Source organism: Sebastes umbrosus, chromosome 5 (assembly GCF_015220745.1).
Source record: "Sebastes umbrosus isolate fSebUmb1 chromosome 5, fSebUmb1.pri, whole genome shotgun sequence".
NCBI lineage: Eukaryota > Metazoa > Chordata > Actinopteri > Perciformes > Sebastidae > Sebastes > Sebastes umbrosus.
In genome coordinates, this window is record NC_051273.1 from 11,469,073 (window position 1) to 11,495,639 (window position 26,567).

The 26,567-nt window shown below is 39.0% G+C and overlaps 1 protein-coding gene across 2 annotated transcripts in view; it reads right to left on the reverse strand.

Annotated features, from left to right (window-relative positions):
- Positions 1 to 2,542: 2,542 nt before the first annotated feature.
- fnbp1l (formin binding protein 1-like) overlaps positions 2,543 to 26,567 on the reverse strand; it is a 51,671-nt gene continuing 27,646 nt past the window's right edge. The window contains exons 2-16 of one of the 2 annotated variants that reach the window (XM_037769504.1): positions 21,754 to 21,869; positions 20,123 to 20,173; positions 19,133 to 19,280; positions 17,209 to 17,271; positions 16,009 to 16,113; positions 14,790 to 14,918; positions 14,039 to 14,185; positions 13,598 to 13,831; positions 8,502 to 8,611; positions 8,206 to 8,338; positions 7,821 to 7,915; positions 6,326 to 6,507; positions 6,015 to 6,052; positions 5,808 to 5,928; positions 2,543 to 3,089 (exon numbers count right to left, since the gene is read on the reverse strand). In XM_037769504.1, the coding sequence (XP_037625432.1) occupies positions 3,082 to 3,089; positions 5,808 to 5,928; positions 6,015 to 6,052; positions 6,326 to 6,507; positions 7,821 to 7,915; positions 8,206 to 8,338; positions 8,502 to 8,611; positions 13,598 to 13,831; positions 14,039 to 14,185; positions 14,790 to 14,918; positions 16,009 to 16,113; positions 17,209 to 17,271; positions 19,133 to 19,280; positions 20,123 to 20,173; positions 21,754 to 21,869 (1,680 nt within the window). In that variant the 3' untranslated portion in view covers positions 2,543 to 3,081. Of the gene's footprint in view, positions 3,090 to 3,583; positions 5,929 to 6,014; positions 6,053 to 6,325; positions 6,508 to 7,820; positions 7,916 to 8,205; positions 8,339 to 8,501; positions 8,612 to 13,597; positions 13,832 to 14,038; positions 14,186 to 14,789; positions 14,919 to 16,008; positions 16,114 to 17,208; positions 17,272 to 19,132; positions 19,281 to 20,122; positions 20,174 to 21,753; positions 21,870 to 26,567 lie in introns of those variants that run through there. The other variant, XM_037769502.1, reaches the window with a different exon arrangement.

Below are 26,567 nucleotides of genomic sequence, written 5' to 3' on the forward strand. Positions count from 1 at the left end.
CCGACAGCATCATTCTGTACATTTCACAGCTTCATCGAAGAAACACAACTCCGCCACCTGCTGTTTAGATCGACAAGCAGCCAAATCATTAGTGGCGTTTCTGTCTTAAATAGCATCAAAGGGAAGTCAAACTTTACTTCAGTGTGTGTAGTTTTGTTGGTCTGTTGATGACGTACAGTGAATGGTTAAAAAAAACAATCACCGAGAGAAAATCATGCAAAATAAAAGTTGGTCGTAGAGTAAAAAAAGTATAAAAACCGTCGTGAGGAGAAAATTACTAGAGCCGTTTTGTGTTTCTCGCTGCTGCACAGTGGTCATTCATAAAGTTCACACCTCTCTCAGCAGACAGCACAGACCTTCATTCATCCATCCACTCATTAACTCGTTCATTTAATCAGATTCAAATGCTGTAGTACTTCAGGGCAAAGTGCATCGGTTCAATTCAAACCTTGTTGTCGCTCATGAAGGGTGTCAATCAAACAAAACCTAAAAACAATCACCATGGAAACACATTCAGCATGACATAAAAAGATGTTAATATGTACAAATCATTCAACGGTAACGTAACGCATGTAACATGGGTAACATGTACACACATTTACATAATAATGTGTACGGAGAGACAAACGCGCCAAAATTCTACATGTTTTTTGGCGTGTTTGGCCTTCCATACACGTGCGTACATGTGATACATGCGTGTGTCGTCACATTCACAAATACAAACTGATTAAAATGGGAAAACATTTTTTTTTTTTTAATGGAGATGCAGTTAAGAGTCCCAGGAGGCAAGGCTGAGCCCAGGTGGCTGAAGGGAGATGTAGTCAGGCAGAAGAGTACACGTGGAATAATCCCTCCACGGTAAAACGACGTGGGGTTTTAAGGCAGAGTCTCACTGCAAAGACACTGGAGCTCCTCTTTATGTTTGGTGATATTAAAAGCAGCTCAGTCCGGCTCGAGCTGAGCTGTAGTTTGACGAGTGAATGCTCCCATCTGCTGGTCGACTGGTGGTATTACAACCCAGGAAGAGAAGGAGAGGAAAGGTGGGAAAAGAGAGAAAGAGAGGTCTTGTATACACCTGATAGTCCTGCTATCTGCCTAATGAACATTAAACGCACAAAAATATAATCATACGCATGCTGGACTTCCATTAAAACATCAGGATGACGCAGCATTCAACACACAACTCAGCCAAAGTTGCACATACACACTTGTAAAGTTGCAGTTAAAGTCACAGATGAGACTGCTGGATGATGTTTGGGACACGTTAACATACTGTACATGCGACTGTATGAGGGTGAAGGCAGGCATGAGGAGCAGAGTGGCTCAGGCAGGCAGGCAGACATCACCAACAGAGCACAGATGATGATGACAGGGATGAGTGCAGCACTGACATTGTTAGTCGCAGCAAATACTGTAAAGCACAACTGACCCTTTAAAGGTGACAAACCCTGACAGTCTGAGTTTCAACTGATTTTGCTGGACCAGAATTTTTGGGGTAAAATTCACATGTTGGTAGTCTGATTTATTTATTTTAAATAAATTACCAGCTATTGGGAAATAGCAGAATATAATTATTAAATAATGCTTATAATAAAGTAATTTTCGATACGTTTTGAGAAAGAAATTCAAAAAGGTTACTTGCTAATTATCACTTAATTTCCATGACATTTGCGGACCTGTAAAATGAAGTGTTACCAGAAACTTCAATGGTAGTCACTACACCAGCACCTACAGAGGAGACGTATTTAATTAATTAAAGGAAAACTATCCTGTTAAAGCACAAAGCAGACAGCGAATCAGTGAGGTGTGGAGATGCTCCTGTCGGTCATTAAAGGATAAATCCACAGAGGAAACCGTGCTGTTGTACTGCTCTCCATGAGCTCCTAAACAAGGCTGTTAAACATGTGTGGCCCTCACAGAAGTCCCATCTTTCAAGACCCTTAAAGACAAGGAAGCAACAAGTTGGTGCTTCTGTTTATAGAGAGGAAAAGTCACGCCTCTTCCGGTGGACACCATGGGACCTTATTTCGTAAAAAAATATGAACGGTAGTCAACGGAGAGAGACAATTATTTTTTTGATCCCGTTTGAATTACGCCATGAATCACACATATGATGTTTTTACATTTAATAGATCATTTTGCAAGTCAAGAAAGTCACAGTTCGTCGTAGATTTGTCGTAGTATCATTCAGTTTTTGTGTGAAACCGCTCAGTGAACTACATCTCTTGTCTCGCACAATATACGTCACCATCACAGCTAGCTAGCCAACGTAGCTATGTTCCATGCACAAGTTAAACGTTATCTTGCGTGATGTGTTTTATCCAGACACTCCTGGTGTTTTTATCAGCCAGGAAGAGAAAGAACGATCAGACCCGTTGCTGGTGTGAGTTCATCCCAGTAGGGAAACACACAGGCATCGTAGATTCAGAGAGAGAGAGAGAGAGAGACGTCACTACGCCACTTTTGGGTGTGTAGTCTTTCTAATTACATATTTTCAGTCTGATACTTCAACAGTTTTACAACAAACTGAGACTTTCTTGACTTGCAAAATGTAGTTTTAAATTGACAAACATATGTGTGATTCATGGCGCAATTTGTACAGGATAAAAAAAATATTTGTCTCTCGCCATTGACTACCGTTCATATTTTTTCCAAAATAAGGTCCTACGGTGGTCCACCGAGCCGGCGGGACTTCGCCTCTCTATTTTAACTAAAGTCTTGCAGTGGCTTCATCTTCCATGTCAAACTTTTGCAGCTTGTCGAAAAAAGGTTTAGAAAACTCATGCAGGTCAAGGTGGGACTTTTCTAGCGGCTGCCACTTAAGGTCATCTACTCTTCTAGTTATGACCCTCCCTTCTTCATCTAGTTACCCAGAATGCTTTGCTGATTATGGATATGTGAGCATGCAGACATGCAAACCTGCCCTCCACTTCATCGCTCTTTCCCTCTCTACCTCTCTCTTTCCCCTCATTACTCTCTCTTTCTTGGGTCACCCCAACACCACCACCACCACCACCAATAATCAGCAATCAGCGTGAGCCCTCCACCAGCCAATCAAATGGCCCGGCCACCCTGCAGCCCTCAGGAACCTGCAGTCACATAGAGGAGAGAGTGAGTTACTACGAGACACACCAGGTGCTGCAGTTATCTCTCACACACTAACACACAAACATGATTGAGGGTTTGAGAAGGAGGGTTGTGTTTTTAACAGAAGAAAACTTTTCATACAGAGAGACTGACATATTTTAAAAGGGTAGATTTCCCATCAGGGTGGGGACAATTAACAAGAAAGTAAATAGATAAACAGACAGGAGGAGAGAAGACAGAAAGCAAGAACAAATAGGAAGGCAGGAAGAAGAAAAAAAAAGAAGACAGGGAATCAAAAGAGAGAAAGATGGAGGCATAGGGTGAAGAAAAGATGGAAGGATTAATTGGAGGAGAGGATAGACTCAACTGATTCACAGAGTGGAAAAAGGGATGAACAAAAAGTTATTATTGTGCCTCCCCTTTAAAACACATTTCACCAGTAATTGTGTAAGAACTGATTACATGATAATGCCAACAAATAAATGGCAGCAACACCTTCAACTTAGCTGTTCTCTGTATTGGGTGCCAGGATTGTACTACAAGGTGTCGGCTGCAACAACAACTCTTCAAACATGATTATATTGAGATGTTCAGCTACTGTGAAACATCTACAGTAGAGGATTAGACTATATCATGGATACCAACGGAAACTCTAATGCTCAGAGCGGTTTTTAATCAGTGACTCAAACAATGACTAAGAACAGTCGGTTTATGAGTGCAAGATAATGTAAAATACATGATTTGTCAGAGAGAGAATTATTCTTACAGGCTCATTTAACTGAAGTGATGAAACCATTTTCACATTGCACACCTCTGCTAACTTTATATCCTTACTGGAGGTTTCTAAATTTAGAATTAAAGAATACGGCTGTTGATATATATATATATTCTTATAGTTTACCATAAAAAAAACAAAACCAACAATGGATTGATCTTACTAACAAGTATTATCTGTGTATTTCTTATTCCTCTGTGCTGCCAGAAATACTCACTAGAAAATTCCCCACCTGGGAGTCGGGACCCCTCAAAGGGTCCCAAGAAAACTCTGAGGGGGTCACCAGATGAAAAAAAGGATAAGAAAGAATAACTTATATTTCTGATACACAAAACTATATTTATTTTTTCTGACTTATCTTATTTATGTATTTCCTTATGAAATATTGGATACTTTGATTTCTTCTTTAAAAATCTTTCAAATAAAACAGTCCGATAAATCCGTTCACAACTCGTGTCCACACAAAGGCCATAACCTGTGATTTGAGGTCACAAGACGACATTAGACTTCATGCAAAAACACACAACGAATAGATTTGTTCTGCATGTGTTAGATGAATTTTCTCATAATTGGCATTTCTCCTGAATAAAATTCACGAGCGGTGCAGACCAGTCGAACGAGTCATGTACCAATGACTAACTCCACAGAGGAAAACACTCATCTGATTAAATAATTAATGTCTTAATCTGGATGAATTTAGAGTTTAAATATGATACCAAAATCAATTTCGTTTAAAATGATTATATTATATTAGCATTAGATTTTATTTGCATATTTTGGCCTTGCAACTTACAGTATACAGTTCAGCAGTTTCTAGAAAAGTTATCTCACTCCGACAGCTGCCTCAGGGTCCAATGCAGGTCACAGTTTATATAAAATGTATTGGCTGCAACTGAAAATAGTCCCAAAAATGAACTATTTACTACAGTTTTATTAATGTTTGCTTAAAAACTTCATCAACCAGCTGTTTTAAAAATGAAACTATATATTTGTGACCTGTTTTTAAAGATTTCCGTCTTCAGTAGGAACCAGTGGGCCACAGACAGGGTAGGAAACTCATGAAGTATTGACAAACTAACACATTGTTGGTTTTGCTCTTTTCATGGGATTTGTTGACAATAAATATAAATGAAGAATAACAGCAGCCTAATCCTTTAAAACCTCCAGCTCTGCTCTGAAAGGACAGACAATATCAAAAAGACCAAATCAGCCAAACTCCTGTAACTGTATGATAAAATACTACCGAGGCTGAAACCAGACCAACCTCTGGAAGTGTAGTTCCACCTTTAGTGTGATGGCACAGGTAACACAGAAAAAAAAACAAATGTGCACGTACACACACACACACACACACACACACACACACACACACACACACACACACACAGAGCAATCAGACAAAAATAAAAACAGATGAAATCAGAACAGCTTCGAATTATGTCGACACACGAATCCAAAGAGCGTAAAATCAGTTTAAAAAAGAAATATTTAAAAATAAATTGTTTCTAATATATTACATAAAACTTAAACACTTTGATCGATAAGAAGTGGTGTAGCCTCGGCATGAGGCTTAAAACAGCAGTAGAGACATCTTCAATACACACACACTCTCACACACAGGCCTCATATTCAACATACGAAATCACTCAAACACCATAAAATACGTTTTTCCTATTTGTCTCTGTGCTTAGACACTCACCTCTGAAACACCAGTCCCACAGATATGAGAGGAGGACGAATGGTTACAGGGTTAGAGGGATAAACAAGACAGATAGACGGGATGGAAATCAGAAAACAGATGAATGTCCATGCGGGTGTTGAGATGCAGTCTTTTTTTTTTTTTTCCTTTTGTAGTGTTATTTTGAGGAACAGAAAGCAGGGAGGATGGAGAGGACGACAGACAGGATGAGAGGACAGTGTTAGCTTCAGATGTAGGTGACAGCACCTTTGCTGTTTCTCTCCATGGTGATTTCTACGTAGGAGGTGGGGACGTAGCCCTCCTCTCCGCCCTGCTTCCTCGCCCTCGTCCAGCCGTCGCCTTTGTCCTCCTCGATGATGTACAACACCTGCAGAGGGAAAAAAAAAAAGTTTTTTAATGAACGCAATGAGTTTCTGGATAACTGGACTATTAAAGTGACCAAACAAGCGTTACCTCGTCTTCTGCCATCACCAGTGTCCCCTCGTTCTGACCTGAGAGTCAAACAAACCACATTGACATTAAACACACATTCTCCTACACGCTTGGCACAACTTTCAGTTTGTTGCAATCTGCAACCTTACCACTAGATGGCGCCAAATCCTACACACTGCACCTTTAATGTTCTTATTCTGTCTACATCACACCCTAATAACACAACCTTTAAGCTAAAGTTTAGTTGGCTTTGTGTTATAGCTGTCAGCTGTCATAAATGTGGCTGTTCTTTCCTCACATAGTTAACTGAGGAGTTTTTTTTTTGTCCTCACCATCGAAGGAGTAGAGCGCTTTGCAGTGTCCGATGACGGGCAGCGGGTCGTCGTCATCAAATTCGTCATCAAACTCGTGCGGGTCTGGGTTGGGCGGTCCGGGCTTTGGAGGACCGCTGCTTGACCGGACTTGAGGTGTGTGATGCTCCTGACTGGTGTCATCTGTATAACTGCCCTCAGGACTGATGGGAAACAGGCAGCTGGACTGAGCTTTGTGTTTGCATGATTCAAATACATCACAGCAGAATGAAAAAATAAAATGGTAACCTTTGTATTGTTGTGGATATTTTTAACTGTAAAGTCTATTTGAATGTGGTTTAACCCATTTGTGCCCAGAGACTATATTTAGTATGATAAGGAAAAATGCCACACGGACATACAAGTAGTAGTAGTATACAAGTATCTATCAGTACAACTTTGACATTTTTAGATCACATGAAAAATCAATTTTATTACTAGTCAAAGTCAGGATTTCTGACATTGACATTTACATTGTGTTTATTAAATGTTTTCTATATAAAATATATTTTTACACTGCATTTGTGTGCAGATCTTTGATATTCAACTTGTTATGAGTTCATAGATACCAAATACTTGATTGTGCTCCTTGTAGTTTCTGAGATAAAGCCATAATCTTATCATACTATATCTAGTATTTGGGCAAATTGGACTACTGTTCTAAAATATAATGGAGTCTAATGCAAGAACAGTAGTCCCATGTGCCCAAAGACTAGATATAGTAGGATAAGAAAAACTCACTTATCAGTCAAATAGTTTGACTTATTTTGAAAATGTCTTCAGATTTGTGCTAAGCCTTCCACCAAACACTTCCACCAAAGGAAATTTCAGTTGCTGGCACAAATGGTTTAACTATATTCCAACTAATTCCGAGTTTTAAAAAGGTGAATCAATGACAAGCCGATTTTTGAGGTAATGCTATATTTTATTTATAAAATATTTATTTATTGGGTCTGTAATTTTAGAACAATTTCCAGATTTCCAATGCCCTAAGGAGTTTCTGCAAATAACGATGTAATCTGGTACTAATTACAGGGGAAATGGCTCAATTTAAACCCAGGGAATTAATTAATTCATGGTACGTTCTTTATTGGAAACATTATTCTTCATATTTGTTGTATGCTTGCTTTTATACAAATCTCATTTTACATGTTTAGCATATCTGCTGTACACTGATGAAAATACTCTTTAGTTTACAAAAGCAATTAAATTAAATTATTTAATTAAATTAAATTAAATTAAATTAAATTAATGAAGAATACAGTACCAATTGAACCTTTATTTCCCCAATAATCAGTACCAAATTATATTGTTCTTTATAGGAAACGTCTTAGGAAATTATTCCAAAATTACGGACTCCTAAAGTAAAGAATAAGTGTGATTTTGATAATGCTGTTTTCATGAATAAAACTTCTATTTTGTCTCACGGATCACTTTGCCGTGAACATATATTTTGTGTTTTTGTGAAGGAGTTTACCTCTCTCTGCCTTGAGGAGTGTGATGGTGGTTGTCAGCGCTGTGTCTTCTGTCTCCTCGGGAGCTCTGCTTTCCCTCCACCTCAGATAACCAAGTCTGTCAACAGAAAGGGAGAGGGAAAGGGAGAGGGAGAGGGAGAGAGAGAGAGAGAGAGAGAGAGAGAGAGAGAGAGAGGAGACTTATGTTAATATCACAAGTAGTATATTCTGATCGACACCACCATCATCCACACAGAGCAGCTCTTTGCGTAGTTGACCATGGGGCTATCACTCGCTATCTAAGACTTGAGATAACACTCTTATCTTTCTTTTCTTACCTTCCACCTCTTTCTTGGGTGGTTCTTCATTTTTGTCTGTATTTAAATCAAATTCATCTCCCTTTCATACCTCGTTTCTGTGGATTTCCGAGCGCAGCTTCTCCATGTTACATATGGTCTCTGATATTTTGGGCTGCAGGCTGATGGGGTCTCCCATCTGTGGATTCTTCTCATACACGTCCTTCATCTTGTTCAGTGCATCTCTGAAAGACACAAAACAAACATGCACTGGAGTTGATGGGATGTACTAGTGATAATGAGCAGTTCATAGGTTATAAATGAACAACATGAGCACATCCACGTTGGGCTTATTTTTCTTGATTTTTCTGGATGTGTGTTGATGATATGGACTGGGGGAGGCCCTACCTCTGATCGATCTCTTTCTGGAGCTCTTTGCTGAGTTCGTCGATCTTCTGCTGCAACCTCTTCCTCCTCTGCTCGGGGGGTAAGTGGCTGAAATCCTCCAGAGATGGGGCCTGGTGGTAAAAAAACAAACACACATCTTAAACTACATACCAACTTAGTATGTAGTCAGTAATGTGAAGGATCCATCCCGGAAAAACAGACGGAATAAAGATTAATCTATATGTTTCTGAAGAACTGTTAAAACAGTAATTATACCACTGCACTTTTGTTGAGCACAGCAGCCTCCACTTACAGCCTTAACTGAGTGATGCACCAAACATCTCAACACATTTTGAGGTTGAAAGTTAATTTGTGACGTTGGAAACAAACGAACATGTAGGAAAAATCCAAATAACTGGGGCTAAATAATTAATATTTGGATATTCAGATACTTGTTTGCTAGGTTAGGTATTCAGGTATTCAAACATAATTTAAAGTATTCAAAAGCTTTGTTTTTTTCCCCCTTGTGGCTTTCTGATAACAACAATTTTGCTTCTGAAGTAACCCAATGTCCCTTCTGGGACTCTGTCTGTACTGACCAGGTATACTGTGACATTAAAACCAGGTAAAATGGACTAAAATTGGGGAACAATAACTGTATTTATGTGGGTGTAATGCAGCTTTAGTAGGTGAAAAGAATATTATATCTGAAGGCAGGGAATCTGTTTTAACTACTATAAGAGAGGAGAAACTACTGGTTTTATATACTATGGGAGGACATATGCACCAGCACCTACACTGATGGCTTTTCTTATAACTACTCTATACACACACTCACACACACTTACCATCTTGACTGACCACTGAGACGCATTAACCATTACAGTAAAAAGAGACAAACAACATGGGATGCTGGTTAGTTGTCAGTATGTCACACAGCCACCAACAAGCCAGTTGATCAGCATGAAAACCAGTCAGATCGATACGTGTTCACACTGTTTCCAGAGGGTGAAACTCCATGACATAATCAGAATCGAGTCATTGTACATCAGGAAGCTAGTGTGCATATTCTTCAATGGTTCATGTTTAGTAATTATACAGGGAACCATTGAATATGAATACTACTCTGCTGGTGTGCAATGTTTCACTTCTAGTTTTATTTCCTGCTTTCATCAGCAACCAGGGAGGCAGAATTTATTTATATATTTAATCTCTCTGGTGGAAAAATTAAAAAAAAAATTCAATAACTAAGAGGCTTTTCATGAAAGTAAAATTGTGATTGATTTTTGTTGGTTAAATAATGAAAAAAGATATTCCTTCAAGCAAATTAGGAGGAAAAAAATGCATTCTGGTATATTCCTATTAGGTAACACTTAATTTTACAGGTCCACAAATGTCATGGTAATTAGGTGATAATTAGCAAGTAACCTTTTTGAAATTTCTTTGAAATTACCCCAATATTTACCCCAAAATTGAGCGAAAATTACTTTATTATAAACATGATTCAATAATGATATGTTAATACAGCATATAATGGTTAAATTAGGGCCGTTAGGCTTGAGAAGCGGCTGTGCGCTGCTCTTCATCGGAGGTGGAAAACCAAACTAATAGAAGACACTTCTGATCAGCACAAATCTCACCACTGTGTGACTTATTGTCTACACAAATGTAACCTGGTAGCTAATGTCATGATTCAGGGAGTTTTGTTAAGAGCTTTCAAAGAAGTTATTTGCTAATTATTCTCTATTTATCAGCAGACATGGAAATAAAGCATATCAATTAATTTTGTATTCTTTTCCTGGAAATGTATTAAATAAATTACCAGCTATTGGGAAATAGTGGAATATAACTATTAAATAATGTTTAAATTTTCAAAAGATTTTGAAGTAAATATTTGGGTAATTTGGCATTAATTCCAAAGAAATTACAAATAGGTAACTTGCTAATTATCACCTAATTACCATGAAATTTGCGGACCTGTAAAATGAAGTGTTACCTCCTATTAAATGAAAATGTCCTACTAAATATATAAAATCCTCTTGCCTGTCTGGAATACAACTTTCTAGATTAAATAATAATCAATAGGCAGTCATGTATGTAGTCACACTGACGGTCAGCCACCCAGATTGTTCGCCTGTTCGTCTTACGGCCACTTTAACCACATTCAAAAGCGGCCAATCACAGATGGTCCTGATGGGAGCAGGAGCCAATCACAGCGTTGGCTTGGCGCTGAAGCCAGGTGTTATTCACAAGTTAGTTAAACTGTCTGAAAGCAGAACGCTCTGCTTCAGAGCATACTGACACTGTTAGCAGAGCCACTCCAACACACACATTAAGAGATCACTGCAAACTCGGGCCAACATCACAGCAACACACCTGGCGTTGGAAACACATTTTTTTCCCAATACAATGATAAAACCCCTCCAAATCCCTCACACAAACACACACACACACACACACACACACACCATCTATCACCAAGGATCCTCCCTCTTGTGATTGGAGCAAAAATCTGTCTCATAAATGAAAGGAGAGAAAGAATCACACAAAAACAAAAGAAATAGAGGGAATAAGAAGGGAATGGGAGAAACAGAAAACCCAAGAAATGAAAAAAGAAAAGAGTGAGAGAAACACAACATGGTGTCTGCAAGTTTCATAGAGTTAAAATTAAAGTTAAACTTTGAAAATTTAAATCAAATCAGACCTATGAGAGCAGAAAACAGACTTCTAAAAACTGGGTTTAAGTTTAAAATGAATATATTTAAAGCCGGTTTCAAGTTTAACTGAACTCAACATATTTTTCTAGAAACTGCAGACAGCCTGTAGAAGAAATTTAAAAAGCAAACAAAAATCACATCAACCTGTCAATCAAACACACTACAACGCTACTTCCTGTCTCACCCCTCTCCTCAGGCCCCTCAAATTCTGGGGGATTCTGGGTACTGAAGTCTTTATCTCAGACAGATAGTGACTCACTAAATCAGTGCTGAACCGGGATGGGGGAAAAATGTGGGAAGTGGACCGGGGACGGGAGGAGGAAGGGGGTGGAGGAGGAGAGGAGGAAGGGGACTGGTGGGGGAGCAGGAAGGGAGGGACAAAGCCAGAGGTCAGGACGACACATTCTTCATCATCAAAGCATTCAGGTTTACACAGATATTATTCACACCAAGTCATGAGAGAGTCATAAGCGTGACTCGTGTGTGACTTTTCCTTTGATGAATTCTAAACGGACTCATTCAAGCTTTTTAAATATTGTTCCTATTGTTCCCCCCAGGAGAACAGGAGGCTGTGAGGTGGTGTTGGCGTAGTGGCCACAGTCGGTATTGCAGGATCATGTGACGCACACACTGGCCCAGAAAATGCTTTTTACACATTCACAATTACTACAAAAGAAACTGCTATAAAACAGTGAATAACACCTAAAATTGACTCTTTTGTGAGATGAGAATTTGATCAATTCAGTCCAAATGGAGCGGTGAATATTTTGCACATTCCATCCTATTTGTTTTAAACACTGTGCAGCTCATTTCGTTTCAGACATATTTCACTTATTCTTTTTTTTATATTCTTTTATATTGTAAATTTCTATTTTAAATGTATGATTCTTGATTTTTGTGGTATTTACGAAAAAACCTACTTGGCAATAAACCTGTTTCAAAGAGCCGTATCAGAAAATTATTTCATGCCATTTACGTGTGCTGGGAACCAACAGGAAGTCAGAGAGCCACAGAGAATTCGTTGAAGGCTCTGAAAACTAATCAGCATCTTAGTACGAGTGACGGGATCCAACATGAGCACAGTATTTTCTGCCAAAGTTCGAACAGTTTAAGTTATTTCACATGATATTGATATATTTATTTTTTTCTCTGTGCTGTTTTCATTGGTTTGAAGTAGGCGGGGCTCCATTGAAATAAAGTGATGTCATGTACTTCCACCACCAATCAGCATTCAGCAATATTTGAATAAATACAAATAAATCATCATCATAAATATATATTTTTTTTACTTTGTTACTTATTTAGTCATGAATACTTAATGTTAGAGAGAAATACTTAAGATTTGAAGCCACCTTTTTCGTACTTGTATGGGACACGCCTGTGAAAATTTAGGGCACCGTGTGTTAAACAATTAAAGTGACCCATATACACAAACACACACCCTATCCATCACACAGGTTGCTGATACTGTGAGGCAGCTGATGACACTAACAAAAAACCAACAGCAGAGTTAATGATTGACCGACGTGGTCTTTATGGAGAGGGCCAAGGTCCAAGGAGCGTATTGGAGAAAAGGTTTGAGTGTGTTTTTTCAAACAGTGACAAAAACCGACAACTCGAGACAAGCTGACAACACAGCTAAGGAGCGAGAGAAAGTCATAAAATCATGAGTGTTCAGGATGTGACTAATAAAGCTGGTGTTCAGCTGCAGGGTTGGATAATAACTGGAGCATTAACTATAATGAGTCGCACAGTGCTTTCTAAAATGACATTATTGAACAGTGAATTGACAACCAGCAACGTTAATAAACACTCAGTCCTTGTTCTTTATAGAAACAAATAATTTTAAAATTATGAAGGCACTTTCTATGACTACTTTATCTGTAGTGTATTATGAAAACATCTCGTAAGCATTTTCGTACTTTGAAGAACATATGACATCTGCGCTTATGAAACAATGTAGATATGAATTAAAGATAAATTACAAGCATCCTATAGATGTTTGTTAATAGCTTTCCAGAAGAGGTTGCCTTTTTATGTTTATATAAGCACAGTTGTAAGAAAGTGATTTGTTTTTCCAGTTTTGTCTCATATCTTCAGTTATAACAATAACAATTACACAATCTCTTCTTGAAAATAATTGTATTTATAAACAAAAAAGAGTGGAATATGGCAAATTTGATAAATCTTCACCGACAACCACTCAAATTATTCCCAATTATTATTTTTTTTTCTGATTTTAGTTGACGTTTTTTTTTAACTTTGGCATATTTATTGAGACAGGACTATGACATAATGTTGTTGTACATTTTTTTATAGTCTATTTTCTGGCACTTCTGCTTCATTAGATAAAAATGCAACAACGCCACAAACACAACAAGCACCCTCCACTCCTCGTACCTTTGGTTTCTTCCCAAACAGCCACAGCTTGTTCTTGGTTCTGCTCATAGGGTGTTTGGGGTCGGGTCGTGGCCCCGGGGCCCCGTCTTTCTCTCGGTCTCGGTCTCCTTTGGGTGTGTTGCTAATGGTCCCATCTGAACCTGTTCTGCTCAGATTCTGACTAAAGTCTTCGAAGGGGAAGTCGCCTGGAGGTTCAAAGCCCGACTTGAACGACTCCACGACGATGCCTGAATCCTGGGAAGAAGAGAGGATGGAAACAGATGAGCGGTGGGAGACAAAAATAGAGGGAAGAGACCAAGCAAGTAAAAATAAGTTCTCCTCTTCCCTCTCTCTATCCCTACCCTACAGTATGTTAAGTAACAGCTTATTATTTCAGAAAAGTTTTCTTTCTAACTGTTTTTTCTCTTCTTTCTTACTTCCGTCCTCCACTCTACTACATACCCTTCGCATATCGACAGCTTTTGCAGCAGAAACCATTCCTTCTAGACATTTGGAGACGATAGGAATGACTCTCCGTTCTGCCTCAGCAAAGCACCGGTACGTCTCTCCGAGCTTCACCGTCCGACGTTCGTCCATGTCCTGCAGATTCTGTAACATGGAGCAGAGAAGATGGAATAAACACTATTAACAAAGTGCTCGTACTGACACTTCTGCGAGCCTCTTAGCGGTAAACAACCTGTCAGAGTTAGTAGCACTGATACCCAGTCAGTATATTAGTAATGGTTTACATGAGACAAGCTGCTAAGTTAAACATCTAATGGGGCACTTACGCATGGCACGACACTTTCTCTAAACATGACAGTTTTAGTGAGGAAGTTTGTGTAAGTGACAAGCCAGTTCCAAACATTAAAAATAGGTGAAACAGCAGGTAAAAAGTGGAAGTTTTTGTGCTGCTGGTGCAACAATATGCAACAAAGACAAAGAAACATTCTTTTGTTTTTTAGCATCACAGTAGAAACTTGATTTAAAAGGCAATTCTGCTGTCTATTATTCCAGTTGTGTAAGAAAAAGAACAGTATCGCATATTGTTGAACATTTACTCAATTTTGTTCACGGAAAGGAATTGTGATTCAACTGAAAGTCAGGAAAAAATAGATACAATTTGAGTTAATACTGTAATTCAAATCCCTACAAGACGATAAACTCACGTCAAACATGGATGCAAAGCTACAGGGCAACGTGTGTGCTTTACCTTGAAGATGTGTGGTATGGCGTTGTTAAAATGTTTCCACTGCTCCGCGTTGAAGTTCTGCAGCTGAGCAGCATACTCGTTCTTACTCTCATCGGCCATGTGAGTGCGCAGGTAGAACTGGGATTTGGCCTGAACGATAACACAAACACAAACATGAGAACCACATTAGCTGAAGCCTCTTTGTGTTGATAATTGATTTTCAGTAATGAATATATACATACATTTGCATAAAGCAAGCATATTTGCCCACTCCCATATTGATAAGAGTATTGAATACTTGACAAATCTCCCTTTCAGTCACATTTTGAACAGATAAAAAATGTGCGATTAACTATTTTAATTGATTGACAGTGTTAATTTTAATAGATATCACATGGGTTCAACCCCACATACACATAATGTTACAGATTTCTACTGCCCTGAACACTATTAATAAAATACAAGATTTACAAACCTAAAATACAAACTTTAATATGAGCTTTTCTAATACATCCTCTCTTATTACCACTGCTATGGATATGTTGTCGGTTCGGTTTGTTTGTCTGTCTGTTTGTCAGCAGGATTACGGAAAAACTACTGGCCCGATTTTCATGAATCTTGGTGAAAGGGTGTAGCGTGGGCCAAAGAAGAACCCATTCAATTTAGAAGCGGATCCAAATTATTCTTCACTTTTGTTAACATTGCGAGATGGGGCATTCGGCCTCGGCGGAGTTCTGCGCTCTCCGAGTGCCCTTCTAGTTTCCATAGTTATTCTGTTCTGTTCAGTTTTTAGACAGTACCTCATCTAAAAACAAGGCTTAGTGGGCTGTGCTTTAACCTCTATTTGGAAAAGGTTTATTTTCCTTCAAGCTTTAACTTAATCCACCTAGTCTAATTATACAGTAAGTGTGGAGGAAAAAGGGAGCTACAGTATAATTTCATAGGCATCAATTATACAACTTTAAGAAAAACAAACTACTAGGTATCAGGGCAGTGCGATGAAGTTATTGAATTGCTGAAATTTCAATGTCAAAAGACGAAAGAACTGTGTGTTTATTCCCTGTTAAGAATTCAGCTACGGCTTGTCCAATAATTTACTGTCTTCGGTCATGTGCCCTCTATACTGTAGACTGAAAGTAAACATGCTGGTGTTTTCACTGACAATAAAAGAAAGGAGAAGCTGGCTCAAAGAGGAACAAATTAGATTACAGCAGTTGTGTTGCAGGTGGGAGCTTCCTACCTTCTCCACCTCTGATTTGGTGGCGTTGATGTCATTATCTAACCGATCGTAGGTGATCTGGGATTTCTCTGCTTCTCGACACTCTCTCTCAAACTTCTTTTTACTCTAAAAAAAACAGAAACGAAGACAGAAAAACAAAGATGTCACAATGTTAAAGATATTAAGAAAACACAAACCCATATTCTGTAGAACTTCTTCGTTAAAATACACCGCCTCTATTTCCTGTCAGAGAGTCTCCAGTGAATAAAACTAAAAAAATGTGAATGGGAGTTTTGAAAAAAAAGCCGAAGAGGGAGAGAGGGAGATGAATCAGGCAGAGAGAGATAGTTTACTTCCTGCCAGCCCATCTGGGTCGCATTAGTAGTGAAGGAAACACAGCGAATAGCTGAGCCATTACAGTCCAGTCACCAAATAGTCACTATTAAAGTCATGCTGCAGACCACACACTGAAACACTCTCCATCACATGTGCCAGAGGAAAGTAACTCAACTAATGGGCTACAGGCCAAAAAATGTGACTGGACATGCATTATTTATAAATTTAACAAGCAGTAATTAGCTTTTTAGCTCTTATGGAATTGTGGTGGTTAAATATAAGTCTTGTAATGAGCAGATTGTTATAGAATAACACAGCAAATGCAATTAAATGACCTCAGAAGTGAACAAATGGAATCTCTCCCTGGAGCTTTTTAGGAGGGCCAAATGTGGCACATGGGCCTTGGCTTTGCATTGATTTGGGAGGGGCTGGTGTACACTCAGGCCTCTGTGTGTGTGTGTGTGTGTGTGTGTGCATGTGCGTTTCCTGGTCCTGGCCCCTGTCCATGGTCCCCATAGACTGGGAAGTTTGCCAACAAGACGAAAAGGTCACTGCTGTCTTTTCACAGTCAGAAACAAACATTCTCATATTGTACTTTCTCTTATTTTGGACAGAACAGTGGAGAAGGGACTATAGCACTAAATATGATATAATTTAAAAGCATAGTACCAGAAAAGATATATTTGTCTCTTCACTAAATAATGGCATATGTGGAATTATCTCCATTTGTCCTACAGTTACCTTTGTTTGCATTTCTTGCATTCCTGGTGCAAACAAGTATGAGACGAGTACAGCTGGCTGTTCCTAACACAGAATATTTACACTGAACACTTAATATTTTTTCTCTCCATCCCTCCTCCTCCTCCTCCCTTCCTCCTTACTTACATTGTCCATCTGTTTCCAGCAATGATCCAAATGCTGCTGGGCCTTCCTGCCCTCCTGTAGATGCTGCTCATACACACACACACACATAAACATACACACACAAACAAGAGACATTTACACAGAAACACAGGGAAATACACATAAATTGTAAATAACAACACATTTATATACACATATACAAAATGACTGGACTCAAACCATTTGTGTCACAGTTACGTACACAGTAACAATCCACTGGAAAGAAAAGTGCTGAGACCACAGACACAGATTTACAAGAGTCCTGTGACTAAAGCAGTAAAATAAAAAAATTCACTGAAAAGTAGTTACTTATTACAAAAGCCAGTTATTATAAAAGTTTCGCATACCTGGTTAGAATAGCATTTTGTTGGGAGACAACACATCTCATACCATATGTTTGATTCTAATATACATACATATAATTTGACAAAACAATCCCAGCTCAAGTAGTACTTATTAACCTTTTTCTGGAGCTCATAAAGACTATGTGATATAGTTAAAAGCTCCAGGAAAAACTGGTAAGTAGACCTTGAGTTGGGGCTGTTTTGACAAACTTTCATAGACTATTTCACGTAAACATAAACATTATAAATATGCCCCTGTTTATTTCCTGTTGCAGGTTATGTCCTGTTCCTTTTTGTCTTCTATCTTTCTATCAAATACCAATTTTTATTATTTTTTTTAACACTAAACCACTGGAAAAAGTTGAATCATACACGTCTAGAGACTTTTACTTTGGAAAATATCTAAATTAATAAATGTTTGATTTTCAGTATTTTCATTTGTAGTCAGAGATGTCCTGTACTCAAATATATCAGTCATTGTCAGGCATTATTTATTAAATATTTTCCAGCAACCCACAAATCAAAGATTAAAGACATTACCCTCACAAATTAGTGTTTTTTTATTTTTATTTTATAAGGGACGTGATGTTTTATACTTCTGGTGAATATAATCCAATCAGTCTTCTTTCCATATCTGGGCCGTTTGAATGCATTTAACATAAATGTCAGTACATGTGTGCTCTACAGTTGTAGCATCGGCTGATTTGACCACGGAGATGCGAGTAACCGCTGGTTTGACCGTACTTTACCCTAATACGATAATGTTTCCTGTCCATGACAGAGTTAGCATGCAGCTTTAGCCATGATGTCTAGCTCTGCTTTTCTTGGCAATGTGTGAAACCCAAAGTGTTTTCCATACTGTATGTGTTGTGTTTACAACATTGGATTTAAAATGAAAGGGTGCAGGTTGAATCCACACCCACCCTCCGCCGTTTTGTACTTCCTTGTTGCGGCCGGCTGTTGTTTGTTTTGGTTGACGGCTACAGAACAGATATGACGTCACGTTACTCAGACTACAACAATAAAAGTGGCAACTTCCTTCTACCTCCGCATGGACTCAAATGAAGCAAATATATTGATTCTGGCATTAAAAAATCTATTTAAAAATCGTAAAAAAAAAAAAAGAAATCGCAATACATACGGTAATACATTTTTTTCCCACCCATACTAACTAATATTGGTTATAATTTGATGCTTTATAATGTGTCACTGAGTTAAATGTAGTGGGACATTTGATGCTTTACAGCACAAAACAAGAAGAGGGAGCTGTTCTTCCAAAGCACATGGATCTTAAAATGTTCAGAGCTTTTGGCATAGTAAAAGACAGATGGTTAACATCCCATCCAACATATTTATCCTCTTGAGTGAAGCCAAACGGAAAATAAATGCATATGAGGCGACACACAGGATACAACATTCGTTTCATAACAGGAAGCGACGGGTTTTCTGGGAAACATGGTCTTAATTATCAATAGATGCACTGAAAATAAACCTCATGTGTCACTTTTTGTGCAATAAATACGCAGAGAGCGGTGCAAGTATAAACTTGTTAGTGTACTCACGTGCTTCCTCTCAGCTTTGAGGTCTTGGCTGTACCTCATCAGCTCTCCGTACACCTTGTGAGCCATCTCCTCCGCCACCACCTCCCTCTGACCGGCATAGTCGTTGAGTTCATTCAGTACGGAGTAGAAGGACAGACATGATGTGAACCTGCACAACAGACACACACATTAAACATGTGATTGACCTTTCAAAGATGCATCTGCAGTAATACAGGGTCGATTAAGAGTTGGAGAGAAACAGGGGCCTAAATGATACACTAATATCTAAAGTATAATCTTTGGATTAAAGATGCATAGTGCATGCATGTTTTCAAATGTTGTTCATGATTTAATGGGGTCTCTTTGCTGCAGCATGTTGACAGAATAGACACTGCAAAGCACAACATGTTTCCAATTTTTTGCAGTAAACTTTAATTTAGGCTGTATACTTCTCTACTTTTATGGTTTGGTCAGACAGTGACTTTTATCAAGACCTCCTAGTGGACTAAAACCATGAGGGAATGATATTCATTGAATCAAGAATAAATTCTGAATCAAATCATGACCCCCCCCAAAAAATCTAAATCAAATCAAAATCCCACCCCTACCTAAAGATGGATCACCTTTTCTCCTCGGTCTCTGTGTGTTTGTAACCAACAACAAAAGTGTTATGTAAGAAATGTGATTCATAAATGAGTAGAAACCTTACATTTCTGTGTAGAATCAGTGATTTTCATTCACTCCAATGCAAACTCAGTTGTTTTACTCTCTGTGGCCAATGAAATATCTTTACAATGTAGTTATAATGTGTCACATTTACCAAAAAACGGTAATTAGAAAACAAGCAAACCATTTTGTGCAATCCCAAAAAAGTGTGAAAGAGTGGGTGTCAACAGTCCCATGGCATACTGTACCTGTTTCTGTGATGATAACAGGTGACTGCATCTGCCACATTTTATACATTATATGTAGTGCTCAGCTGTCATATGACCATGTAAACTGTTTACTCACCTCGGCTCCTCATCTTTAGCACGTTTTGGACAGTATTTCTTCACCAAGTTCCTGTTGGGAAAGAGAGAGAGACGCAGACACAAAGGTTAGAAATGCTGTCTGATATTTTAAGCCTGGTGGAGAGACAGGTAAACCGACAAGAAGCAGGCAGTCAGATACACACACACACATGCACACACACACTCGGGATCTCAGTATTTTATTAAAGATGAATTAAAGATTTAAACATCAAAGCCTCTGCCTGTCGGTTCCCCCAGGCTCTGACAAAACAGACTCCAGTACAGCAGCGAGTTAATGATTTAACTAGAGAGCAGAGGAATGCATGAGTGTGTGAGTGGGGGAGTGAACAAAAGAAAAAGGAGTCTTTCTGCCTGATTTATTGTCTGAACTACATGTACTGTAAAAACATGCACACGTCAACACATACATGCATGCACGCGCACACACACACACACACAGCTGCATCTTTGATCATTCTTCAGACCTGCAGCAGTAGCAAAGTGTGTGTGTGTGTGTGTGTGTTCGTGTTACATATTCTGAAGGGATTTCCACTCTTTGAAATGAACCACTGGGACTCTACTGGTTTTTAATGAGGATTACTGAGTTTGTGCTCAACAAGCATCGCAACTAAGCATGGGACAATATGAACATTTTATGTCACAATTATCCTGGCTAAAATAATTGCGATAATTGCGATTCACGATAAAATGGCAAACATACTGGAATCACTTTACTTTACATTTTGTTAAAAAGAAAAAAAAAAATAGTTTTATTGCATCAAAGATAGGACACATCTTTTTTTGTGTGAATATCCTTTCACCAAAGCTGTATTTGGGATGCTCTATGATCGCCTAATCTGACACAGTGACCAAAAGGCAAAAATATTAAGTCTGATCTCAGCATATGTCTTTCTAGGTTACTATAATAAAAAATATAGAATTTAAAGAAAGCATAATGCAGGCTAGCTTGTTTCATGTGCAGATGTATTACGCAGTAAAATATAAATATTAGGATCTAGACATCCTTGAATCAAAAACTGTTTTTGTAGAAGACAAAGAGACAAAAATGGGCAGTGGGTGGGATATATTAGACAGCAGGTGAACATTTTGAACTTTGAACTTTGAGTTGGAAGCAGAAAAAAAGGGCAAGCGTAAGGATGTGAGTGACTTTGACAAGGGCCAAATTGTGCTGGCTAGACGACTGGGTCAGAGCATCTCCAAAACTGCAGCTCTTGTGTGATGTTCCCGGTCTGCAGTGGTCAGGACCTACCAAAAGTTGTCCAAGGAAGGAAAACCGATGAACACAAGGCTCATTAATGCACGTGGGGAGCTGGCCCGTGTTGTCTGATCCAAAAGAAGAGCCACAGTAGCTCTTCTATTGGATCAGACAACACGGGCTGGTTAATGCAAAAAGTTAATGCTGGTTCCGATAGAAAGGTGTCAGAACACACAGTGCATCTCAGTTTGTTGCGTATGGGGCTGCGTAGCCGCAGACCGGTCAGGGTCCCTGTGCTGTCCTCATGTTATGGCTGATTGGTATATATATATATATATATGTGTGTGTGTGTGTGTGTGTGTGTGTGTGTGTGTGTGTGTGTGCGTGTGTGTGTGTGTGTGCATGCGTGCGTGTACCGTAGCTGCTTGGCGTAGTTTTGCTCTATGTCCAGCCTCTCCTTGACAAACTTTGCATAACGCTCAAGAAAGTCGATCCCCCACTGAGAGTGTTTGTCCAGATTATCAAACTGGTCCTAAAGATGATGGGAAGAAAAAAAGTATGGATGGCAGAGGAAGAGGGGGAAGGACGAGAGAGAAAAATAGAAAAAACATTTAATTTTTAATTCAGATTCATGCCTCTTGGTTGGCAAAACAAAACTTTAAAAACACATTTGAAAGGATTCAGCAGATAGTGAAAATGAACGTACAAAAAAGTAAAATGGAGGTGCCTTAATGGAAAACTCTTTATCTTTCTGACACGTGAGGTTAAAATTAAAAGGGTTGCATGACTCAGCAGTCTGTCTGCCTGAATATGAGCCTGTTCTTATTCACACAAATAAAACACACATGTCCTCCTGCCAGTGACTCAGCGGTAAGAGTGTTTCATTTCTGCCGTGTATACATATTACACATCATACATCACACCAGATTTAAAACCAAATACTGTAATCCAGAACAAATTGTGAGACATCCATCTGCAGATTTGATTCATGCATAGGTAACATTACAGGGAGCCAAAATTATCAATATAAGGATTTAGTATTGCCAAGAAAATTAGTATCCATGATCCAAACAAATGATACATGAATGAATGCCAAAAGATAAAGAAAAGCCCTGAAAAAATGGAAATAAAAACAATGTGTGTGTCTCTCTTCAAGACAGATCAACTGGCAACAATGGCTCTGCTCAACTGGAAAAAGACAATCATTTACAGCCCCTGAACACACACACACAAATACAGAGGGATCATAGCAGCTGGTTTGTTGTCAGATGTCTATTGGTACGAACAGTAAACAATCTCCACCCTTTTCCCACCATGCAGCGACCTTTTCAATGCAAGAACTGACCCCTTTGAAATTAATTTTACAATATGAATAAGTGCATATTTTGGTAGTCTTCTAGATGATTGATTTTCATACACAGCTCATCAATGCATTGCTCTCTGGCAGCCAACTAGAGCTGCAAGGATTAATCAATTAGTTGTCAATTATTAAATTAATTGCCCACTATTTTCATATTCGATTATATATAATATTTTTTTAAGAAACAAAAAGTCATAATTCCCTGATTCCAGTTTCTTAAATGTGACTATTTTATGATTTCTTTACTCCTCTATGACAGTAAACTGAATATCTTTGAGTTGTGGACAAAACAAGACATTTGAGGACATCATCTCGGGCTTTGGGAAACACTGATCAACATTTTTCGCCATTTTCTGACATTTTATAGACCAAACAATTAATCGATTAATCAAGAAAATAATCCACAGATTAATCAACAAATAAAATAATAGCCAACTATCAGTATCATGTTCGAGCGTATTTGGACACAACCAGTGAAAGCTATGAAACTGATGCTTGCTAGAAACAGCGTTACCACATGGCGATAACTTAACACTAAGTAGTTTCAAGTTTCCAAATGATATTTATAGTATCCTTCCCGATTTCAAGATTAAAAAAAATAACTTTATTCATTCAGAGTAGGACTGGAGATCAAATCTGCATCTTTCCAGTTACAAACCCACATGCTGATCTTTATGCCCACTAAGACACAACAAAACGTTCAGAAACGATCAGGAATCGATGCATAGTTGCAGAAAATACCACCAAGATAGTGTCCATTCTCAGCTTTTATATATAAAAACAATAAATTAATCTCAATCTAAGTCAGCATTGTGGCACACACGTGGTACACCAGTGGCTGTATGGCAACTTAAATCAACCCCGTGACTGTTTTGAACTACAGAAACCTCTCAGTTAACAACACAGAACAATCTAAAAGGTGGAGACTAGCCATTACCCTAGTATTTTTAACTGTGGACGCTGAAATGAAGATATCCATTAAGTGTGCTGCCCTAGCTACCAGTCTTTAGTGCCTTTCTGTTTGTGTGTCAACACAAACCAAGGCCTGGACTGGAGCAAATAAGGGTCGCCAAGGGAAATACGAGACAGCTGACCGTGTTTGTCCAGTTCATCATTATTTTCTTCAAATACAAAAGATAGCATGGAGGCTTTCAAACAGCCATGCTGAGCAGCATTGGGTCTTTTGCCTTTAGTCACTTAAGTATATGAAGAGATTGTTAGTGTTGAGAAACACAACCTGTTTGTGTAAAGGTGAGAAGATGAGCAATTCTGTCCAAAAATGGCAAGGACAAATCTTTGATACTTAACCTGAGGACGAGACATTGAATCACTACAAACAACAAAGTTCAATATCCCCTCTTCCAACAAGAAATTTGTAACCATGAGCACAATGTCAGGCTGAATGAATGACCTGAAACAAATTTGCAAATCGGTTTAATTATCTGTCTAATATTTTCCTGTGTTAATTACCACCACTGTACATTGAGGTCCGCCATAAGTGATTCATTGAAGCCTGTAACTCAGGGTCACATTTCCACTGTGATCTGGAGGAGAATATTTGACTGATTCAAAAACAGAAAACACGAGAACGCCTGCAGTCAAAAAGCAGCCGTCAGACGAAGTACAGGCTGACAAAATAACCACTGAGACTGACAAAAGGACCCCAGCATGCTAAATCAAACCAGTGATGGGGTGAAACATGGACTGGCAGAGTTAACAGCATCCACCAGTTTCTCTCTGCAAGGCCTATTGCCAGCTTTCATCAGCGAGAAAGAAGTAGAAAAAGATCTCACTGTGGTGCAAACAAGTGCCAAGGTTCTAAGCTGCCAATTTCAAGCATATTTTGTAGTCCAAAACACAAAGATTTAGCCCAAAAGATGCAGCCAAAACAGTGACAAAGATAAGCCGGATGTTACACAGACAGAAACGTATAAGGATGCCTGTTTTTTTGTTCTGTCATTATCATCTGCATCTTGCCAGCCTGGTTGCCTCTTCTAAATGCCTTCCAGCCAGCCCGTCTGTTGCAAGCCTGGCCTGCAAACATGCCTGCCTGCCCACCTCCTTTTAGCCAGTGTGTGTGTGTCTGGTTGCGTCAGCCTGTGTGACGGTGTCTATGAATAAGTAATAGAGTATGAGCTCATCCTGTAGTTTGTGGCAAGCTGAGCACAGACTGGCTCACTGGGGAAATGACAACATCTTTGTGCTCCGGGTCTCTCGGCTGGCTCATAGGGAAAGTAGTAGGAGGAGGAAAATGATGAGGATGGTTTAAGCATCTGAATCTGGGAGCTACAATCTGGCCTGCACCCAGTAACCCACGCTGCTGCAGCACCTGCACTGTAACTGATCCTGTCTATTCAGAGAGTCCAGCATCTTATGGTCTCTGGCATTCAGGTTTCCTTCTAAACAAAGCATGTAGTCTTGGACCAAAATGTACCTTTCAGCATAGTTAAATAAGCCTGGTGCCAATATAACCAAATATTCTAAACATCATGTTAGTGTAATTTTTAAAGATAAACTCTAGTTTGGTAAATTTGTAGCATCCAAAAAGGTAAACAATAAAAAAATTGACTTAGTCTGTCACATGGTTCACTTGGTTGTTCATTGACCAGAGCATAGACAAATACGAGCTCCATAAAGTCATAAAAACACTAACAAACCTGTTATGTACAAAATGAATGACAATTTAAAATGCTTAATATATGCTGAATAACCATTTCGCCCATCACCATCTCTCATAATTTTTCTAAACTATTTCAAAGCACAAATAGTACGATATTAAGAAATTCTGAGGCAACAATAACAGACCTCTTTATGATCTCTGATAGCAACAGAAAGGTGCACCAGTAGCCGTGTTATCAGTAGCAACAACACAACATCCTGTCTCATGATCATCACATAATCACAGGAAAGGGATGCCTCCACAAACAAAACGATAACACACCCTCCGCCATAGCGCATTAGAGCCGTTGTACAATGTGTACTGGATTGAGAAAACAAGCATTTGTACCGATTGTTTCAGCCACTACCCAGAGCTCAGACCATAGGTGAGGGGTCAAAAGCAGGTTGGCTGGTAAACGCTATACCAATCTGGTATAATATCTCCATCACTGCAGAGATCGATCACTAACTCTCATGGTTCATCGTACCCTCACCATGAACAAGACCCCCAAGATACATTAACATTCAGGTGAGGCAGCAACTCTGTCTGTTGATGAGGAAAAGCCGTCCTCAAAGCAGTAACCATGGTGGGACCACTCGCTTTCTTATGCAGCAACATAAGACAACTAGAGATGGCAGAAGCAGAAAGCGGAGACATTGAATACAACATTGTTTGGCTTGCTACATTCGGCTCTCAACATGGCGACGGCAAGCCAGCGGCTCGCAGCTAACGATGCTACAGTAACAACGCTAACAGTGCAAACAATGGCGAAAGTGCTGACAGGGCTAACAGTGTTTATCTGAGGGGGAACCGGAGGGTGGGTGCTACGCATCCGCGACAACTCCGTCCTACCGCCGTATGAAAGCAGTGTCGAGCGGCGGCCGTGATCTAGCCAGTGGCGCACGCTCACATGCACATACATGCACTAAAAGGAATGCGCGGCCAACCAGACTATGCCAAAAAAGCACAGAGAATCTCGGATTACAACACACAGAGGGTGAGCGACTTCATTCTCTGCTCAGGTGGACATAACTCCACTATATCTTTACATAGCAAATAGTTGTTTGCTGCTATATTAAGGCTCTGGATATCCTATAGAGCACTTTTGATAAAAAGCTTTAACCTTGACGTTGTTAAAAGTTCCTTACTGAATGTCAGAAACACATTTCAAATGCAAAAATTGACAAATAAACACACGTTTAAACAACTTT